The sequence below is a fragment of the Bison bison genome, unplaced genomic scaffold (genome assembly GCF_000754665.1).
Source record: "Bison bison bison isolate TAMUID 2011002044 unplaced genomic scaffold, Bison_UMD1.0 scf7180017864524, whole genome shotgun sequence".
Classification (NCBI taxonomy): Eukaryota; Metazoa; Chordata; class Mammalia; order Artiodactyla; family Bovidae; genus Bison; species Bison bison.
Window position 1 is genome coordinate 4,650,745 of NW_011495075.1, and position 7,452 is coordinate 4,658,196.

At 49.7% G+C, this 7,452-nt stretch overlaps 1 protein-coding gene across 1 annotated transcript in view; it reads right to left on the reverse strand.

The window, feature by feature from the left end:
* Nucleotides 1–464: 464 nt before the first annotated feature.
* Nucleotides 465–7,452, reverse strand: part of CRB1 (crumbs family member 1, photoreceptor morphogenesis associated) — a 193,616-nt gene continuing 186,628 nt past the window's right edge. Inside the window, exon 14 of the mRNA XM_010831101.1 lies at nucleotides 465–1,223. Coding sequence (XP_010829403.1) covers nucleotides 1,008–1,223 — 216 coding nt within the window. The 3' untranslated portion in view covers nucleotides 465–1,007. The remainder of the gene's footprint in view (nucleotides 1,224–7,452) is intronic.

Sequence of the window (7,452 nt, forward strand, 5' to 3'; positions counted from 1 at the left end):
ACTTGTGGATTTATATTCCATTTTGTTCCACATAGCCATTTTAAAACTACTTAACCTAATTTCATTCTCACTGACATTTCCCCCATCCATTCTCAAGTTTATTTAAAATGTATCTTTCTATACTATGCACACAAACTTACCACCTACGCTCCTTGAAGTGTGTGTACTGTACTTGAAGGTTCTCACCTTCAGACAAGGTCACGTCTGACAGTGATTTATCAAAAAGCAGTTGAAAGGAAAGAGCTTGGTCTTTTAGGTCAGAGAATCCCAGTGTTCCTTTTATCTTGCTTTTCTGTCTCAGGAAGTGTTTTGACCTTAAGCAGCACCTTATAAAGAGCAAGGACTTTAAATGTAATGCTAGAGGTAAGTTAGTTCAAAGGTTCTTCAAATGCTCCTGGAGGTTACCTTTGTTACATGTAATGTCACATAAGCAAAAAATACTCAGAAAGAGGAACAGCCACATTTCAATTTTTATTTGTGGATGTTGGGTTGCTTTTTAACCACAGGTTATTCCCATGACTTTCTCAAATCCATTGCTGAAGGACAAACCATGGGCATCTTTGCATTGGTACAAACTAAAACCTTTCACCACCTGATAGGAAGAGGAATGTAACTACTTTTTCTGCAGTTTCTGTGTGAAATGATGCAGTTTCCAGTGAACGGGCAAACTAAAAACACGTCCCCAGGTTGCAAAGAGTAAAGATTGTAGACATCAGGCACTGGAGCTTTTCCCAGAAGACACGTCCTTTGGCAGGCATTTTTGCTAAATTATGAGGCTGAAACTATTGGCACAAGAAACATCATTCTGTGATTGGCTAATATAATACAACAAAACAATGATTTCAACTTGAACCACTATGAACATCCGTATGGTGGTCAAGGGAGTTCTTCCTTCAGTTTCAACGTGGTCCTGGTCGTGAACTAATGTTTCCAGGTACGTCAGGGGCACTCAGGGCAAGCATCTCATTCACAGTGCACGGGTCTCCTCCTCCAGAGGCAGGGTGGTCCTAGATCAGCCTCTCTGCTGCAGGGGCGTCCATCACGCTCCACATCTCCACACGAGAGCCGTCCTTTTCCTGACGGCTCGGGCTGTAGGAGCCCTGGGTTGCCCTTTTGTTGGAGGCGAGAACAGAAGCCACCATTGCCAGAAAGAGGATCAGCAACAAGGCTAATGTCACTGAACCGATGGCGGTGAAGACGTCCGACAGCAAGTCATCTGCCAACTGTGAGGATGGAGATAATTGTGACGTGAGTTACAGAGCAAAGGAGAATGGCCAGGACAAGCAACTATTCTGGAATGAAAGTCAAGCAGAGCACAGTTACCACCTTGTGCCCGAGAAAGACTAGATACGGAGGGACATTCAGGGCTTCTTATTCCCAGAGCATGAGAATGGGACCATGTCTCTGGTGTTTAAGGTCTGGAGTCAGGAAGTGAGGCACAACATCTACTGAGTTTACCGTGTGTCTTAGTCTCAGTGACTGAGATCATTCATCTGACATCAAGGCCAAAGGATGAACCCACACATAGCCATGCACGCATGCTCAGTCACTCAGTCTTGTCCGACTCTTTGCTACGTCATGGACGGTAGCCCTCCAGACTCCTCTGTCCATGGGATTTCCCAGGCAAGGAGACTGGAGTGGGTTGCCATTTCCTCCTCCAGGAGATCTTCCCAACTCAGGGATCAAAGCTGTGTCTGCTGGGTCTCCTGCATTGCAGGCAGATTCTTTACCCCTGCAGCGCCTGGGAAGCCCAACCCACAGTGTGATTGTAAAATCGTTTCCAACCATAGGATCCGGCTGCTCACAGTCTTTTGACTCCCATGCAAGAAGTTCTGATTCTGCACTGAAAGAATGGTTGTTTTACAGCCTTTCTCAGGAAATGAAGCAAATTAAATCAGTTGGGCCTCATGGGAAAGATCCAAGACAAAGGATGGGCTGCAAGGCTCTGGTTTGCACACTCACCACTTTGATTTGGATTTGATGTGACAACTGAACGGTTGTGAACACACTCATGCTCCATGTGGAGCCAGACCTCACGAAACAGGAAACTGGAGGAAGAGCCCCTCTTGGAGGAGCTGGGTCCGGGACTCTCGAGGGCGGGCCTTGGACAGAGGGGTGTCTCTGATGCTGACCGCAACGTGTTTGCCAAGCACTTTTTGTCATTGGGTAAAAGACACTGATCGGGTTGCACAGAAATATTAAAGACAAGACACAGTTGCTATTTGAATTTTTAACGGGCTTGCAAAGAAATATTTCTGTCAGGGTCAACAAAGCAGAAGTAGACCACCTTCTCGTTTAGCTTTCCCTAGGACCCATCCCCTGTTCCCTAACCGAGTTACTATTATAAACGTAATCTCTGTTACTCTAATATCCTAGGGAATCTGTAACACTTTGGCTTCCCTTTGTGCGTGCGTGTGTGCGTGTGTGTGTGTGTTGTTGTTCTTCACTGTGCTTTGGTTTAAATCATTATATGGTCAATATATTCCTATGATACTGTATCTCTTCATAACACTGTCTTGTATTCACTTGTTCAAATGTGGTTCATTAGTTTCTTCAATCAACAATATTTATTGACTGTCTGCTATAAACATTGAACTGAGCTAGGAAATACAAATCAAAGGTAAGCCAAAATTTGATATCTGGAGCTGAGATTGTGGACATGGGCAAATGGAGGACACACACACGCACACACACACAGATAATCATATCTTAAACACGTGTTACGGTAACGTCATACATGATCTACATGGGGTGTAGGTAGAGTAACAGTGGAGGGATGCCTGTGATGACCTTTTGAAGGATAAATGAGCATTCAAATATTTCCCTGAGGAGGTGCTCAGCACATGAGGACGTGAACCACAGTGAAGGCGTGGTGTGCCCCCTCCCTGACTTTACTTCACTGTGAAAGATGAAGGGGAACTCCCTCAATGCCTCGGGGTGCGACCCGGGAGCCGACCTACATACCTAAGATTGCAATTCCGAGCTCCAGATAAAGCGGGGGCTGAAACAGCTGGCCTAACCAAATCAGATAAGATTCTCACTAAACTCTGGAGGGGAGCTGACGGCGTCGGGGTTTGAAACCACCTCTGGGAGGCCCTTTGCTTTTGAATTCCCATGGTGGAAAGGCCTTATTAGCTCTGCTATTCTTCAGCTGGGCTTAAAATACACAGCCCCGGAATGGATCCTTTGATAATGGAAACTGCTGGGATACAGGAACCGACAAGGCCGCCAAGTGCGGACCGTCCTGGAAAGCAGCGGGAGTGCCAGGCCAGGCCTGTTTCGGTGGGTTGTGCTTCTAATGCTGAGCTTTTGAATAACCTTTCTCAGAAAGGACAGATGCCAAGCTAACTAAAACTTTCATGTAAAATTACTTTTTACACGGCTTATGCCGCAATCTGTACTGTTATGCTAACGTCCTGTTTATGAAATGTACACCCTCTTTATGAAATGTATGAAATGTACATCTTTATATGAAATGTACATTTTATATGTGATCAAATTAAACGGTGATGAGCTGAACTTCCTATCTGCAGAATAAAATAAATCAGTGTTTCATTTTTTTCCCCTGTAGAAGATTCGTTCTGAATCCCTGACTGGTTGTGGCTGAATGAGACCCAAGGAAGGGTGCACGCTGGCGTTCTGAGAGAAACGGCCAAAACTTCCTTTGAACCGTCTCGCCTGGGGCTAGGCTGAAACACACTGGAAACATCAGAAGCTTTTTCCCTGCAATTCCCAAAGAGGAATTCTAACTGTGATTCTTCTGAGGGGAGGCTGCAAACAGAATGTGCTCGCTAAACAAGCAGAAGTGGGTTTGAATCCGGTTTTGCCACTGTATCCTCCGCGCGTCTCTGCTGTCTGCCCGCCTGTGAAGCAGGGGCGACAGCTGTGTGTCTGAGACTCGCTCCGTGGCATAGAAAACATCCAGGTGTGCAGAGCTTCTCCGAGGGCAGGTCCAGAAGGGAGCTCAGTCCCGTGGTCACCCATTTCTCACTCCCCAGACTGAACCTTCCCGGCTGATCACCCAGGTCCTGCCTGGGTGCTGGATCACCCATCAGATGCCTCCCACTCTGGTGCCGTGTCAGGACGCAGTGCCCAGCCTAGGAGCCGGGGTGGTGGGGGGCGGGCACTGCCCTGGAGCTGGCCAGGGCCCGAGCCGTCTGGCCAGTGGGGCCTACCGCCCCCTGGCTAGCTGAGTGCTGGACAGTTCATCTGACTCTGGAAACACAGGATGAACTGGCTTGTCTGGAAAGGAAGAGCAACAAGACCCCTTGTGTCCTCAGCCCCAGAATCCGCCTGGCACAGTATTTAGGGCAAACACAGAAAACTGTGAAAACTACAAACACAGCGGGCGGAGCTGGAAAAACGGGACATTTTTAGAGACTTGACCTCCTATTTCCAGGAAAGGTGGTGAGGATGTAGAGCTCTGACCTGAAGCGAGGAAATTCTAGGACCAAGGTTGGGGTTACCCACCTAGGTGCAAGTTCTTCTCAAGTACGTCTGTGGTTGAAAAAAGTAGAAATGATGGGACTTAGAAATTGGCTCCTGAGAAACACTAGGGGAGAGTGAACTCCCCAAATCCTTCTTAGAATTCAGTCTATATGTCAGTTGTGTGGAAATACGTGGAAACAGTTGAAAATGAAGAGTAAAAATATTCAGATGTGCAGTTGCTTATGGGTCATATTCCAGCTTCCTTGTCTGAGTTTCTGAAATGTGTGTGTGTGTGTGTGTAGTGTTACACAAGTATATAATGATACATCAGGTGCTATTATGACTGTTATTAATTAATGGGAAAAACACTTTAAGGATGTTATGTTTTTTACAAAGCCAGTTATAATATTTACCTTCCATCTATGTATCTAAAGTGAAACAACGAAATCTAATTCTCACAGTTCAAATTTTTTTAAAAAATGAAGAGAGAGTGCAGTCCTTGTAAATTACTGTTGTAACAAGTAGGTCTTCTATTTGGTGGATTGTAAAACCCTCCCACACAGACCTGGGTCCTTGAACTATCTCTTATCAGTGAATTGCTAGAAACAGCCGTTTCCATAGTAATATTGAATATGTGCCAGAACTCTGTTTTTAAAATGAATATTGCTGCAGTGGCCAATTTTCAACCACAAATACACTGTCCACTTTACAGTTATAAGGGCAGGGGGAACAGGGGACCAAGGGGCCGAAAGAGGGGCCTGGGCAGTGTCCAGCCCCAGGGAGTGGACCACCCCGCAGGGCTCCAGTCACCTCGTAGAAGGCTCAGGACTGGGGAGGGTGGCGGCCACGCGGTGGGGGGACCCCCTCCAGGCAGCCCCCGGCCACTGGCTCCAGGGGACTCTCGGAGGCACCTGAGCTGAAGCCCAAGGGCATCTTCTCCTTGGCGCCCCCATCTTCATCCACTGCTTCTCCCAGAAAACACACAGGCTGTCTGAGGAATCAATAGTCTTTCAAACCAATTCTCACCAAGTAATTACAGTCCCTCACACCTCCATGGGGTGGGGTGGGGCGGCCTCTTGACAGCCTGGGACAGACACACAGAGCTACATGAGGGGGTTCAGGGCACCACTGCCCTGGGGGAGCTGCCCTGGGGAACTTCAGACGTGACTTCCACATCAGGCCCTGTTGAAGATGCTGGGATAGCTCCTGTGGAAGTTTGGTGTGGGTTCACGGCTGACAGGGGGCTTCCCAGATGGCGTTGGTGGTAAAGAACATGCCTGCCGAGGCAGGAGACAGAAGAGATGCAAGTTCAGTCCCTGGGTGGGGAAGATCCCCTTGGAGGAGGGCACGGCCACCCACTCCAGTATCCTTGTCTGGAGAATCCCAGGGACAGAGAAGCCTGGCTGGCTACAGTCCACAGGGTCACAAAGAGTCGGACACGACTGAGCGTCTAAGCACAGCACAGCACAGCACATCCTTATGCTGAGCTGAGGGGTGCTACAGTCGTCCTAAAGGGACACAGTAATTCCTGCCTTCAGCAAACGGTCCTTGAACACAACCTCTGAGTGAGCCCAGCGGCACCTAGAGTTTGGTGGGGAGCCGGCAGGCCCCGCCCCGTCCCTCCAGGACTGGGTCTGGAATCCTCCTGATGTCCCACAGGCTCATTCCGGTGAGGACGCCAGGTTTTCTGCAGAAGGACTGACGCAGCTAGGAGTCTGGAGACCTTTGCTTTCACATTTCTCTCTCCTTGAGCAGGTGGTCTCAGTGATATAATTGTTTTCCTTGGAACGCAAGGCCTAGTGAATAAAACTTCTCTCTCTCTTCGCCTCATACAAGAACCAAATCCCAGTGGCCCCAACTCAGGTTTCATGATGTTGCTGCAAACTTGCTGTGTGCAGATAATCGCAGCCCTTTCTTGGGTCGGGGAAAGGGGTCACCAGATGCTGTAGGCAAGGAAACGTCTAGCTGGTAGGTGGGGATCGTCGCTTCCTGTCGCCTCTGCTGGTCGCCCTTGTTGACTGCTGCCAGCCTCATCTCTCCCTGGCACATCGTGCCCCCTGACACCTACACAGGTCAGGAGTGTCTGTCCTCCAAGTGTGGAAGCTCCATCAAGGGGCAGCCCCACCCTTCTGCCTCCCAGCACCTGGACTGGCCTGGGTACCCCCAGGGACCCCATGGCGAGTACCACTGGGCATAAGGGTTTGCCCAGCACACAGAGCTCCCCTCCCAGGATTCCTGCAGGGGGACACCCTCTGCGTCCAGCGGAGGATGAGGCGGCTGCTCTCTGACTCTGCTGAAGGGCAGGCGCACCTCGGAGGGGCTGCGGACAGACCCGAGGGGGCAGATCGGGAACCACGTGGTCAAGGGGCGAAGGGGCCATGAAGACACTTGCTGACTCTTCCTTTCTGCAGAATCAACCACAAACAACTCGTCTGCTTCCAGCTTCTCCTGTCCCTGGAGCCCATCAGGCGGAGCTACTAAGCCCAGGCACCACAACTACTGAGCTGTGCTCTGGAGTCCGTGTTCCATGACGAGAGCGGCCACCACAATGGGACACCCTCACACCGAGAGGAAGAGGAGCCTCCGCTCCTTGCAACTGGAGGAAGCCCACGTGCAACAGTGAAGACCCAGCCCAGCCAAAAATAAATAAATAAATGTTTTTTATAAACCTCTTATTTTTTTTTTATTTGCTTCCATTTCCTGGTCAAGGTCATCATCAGCTGCAGCCTCACTAGCACCTTGCTCTCCAGCAAAGTGACCTTCTTGACCAGCCCTTTTGTGAATAGGAACCTCCTCCCCGACCCCTTCTGCAGACCCCTCCTCTATTCAGAGCACGCTTGGGCTTGGCTGCCCTCTGCATTGCCCCTGAGGACCCTTCGTGATCCCCCTCCTGGGGTCTGTGTCTCTGTCAGCAGAGCCCGGGGCTTCAGCAGCGATGAGACGACCTGTGACCCCACCTGCCCGGCATGACCTGCCCCAGGCACTTGAACGTGCTGCCCTGATCACAAAGGGTTAGGCCCCTTC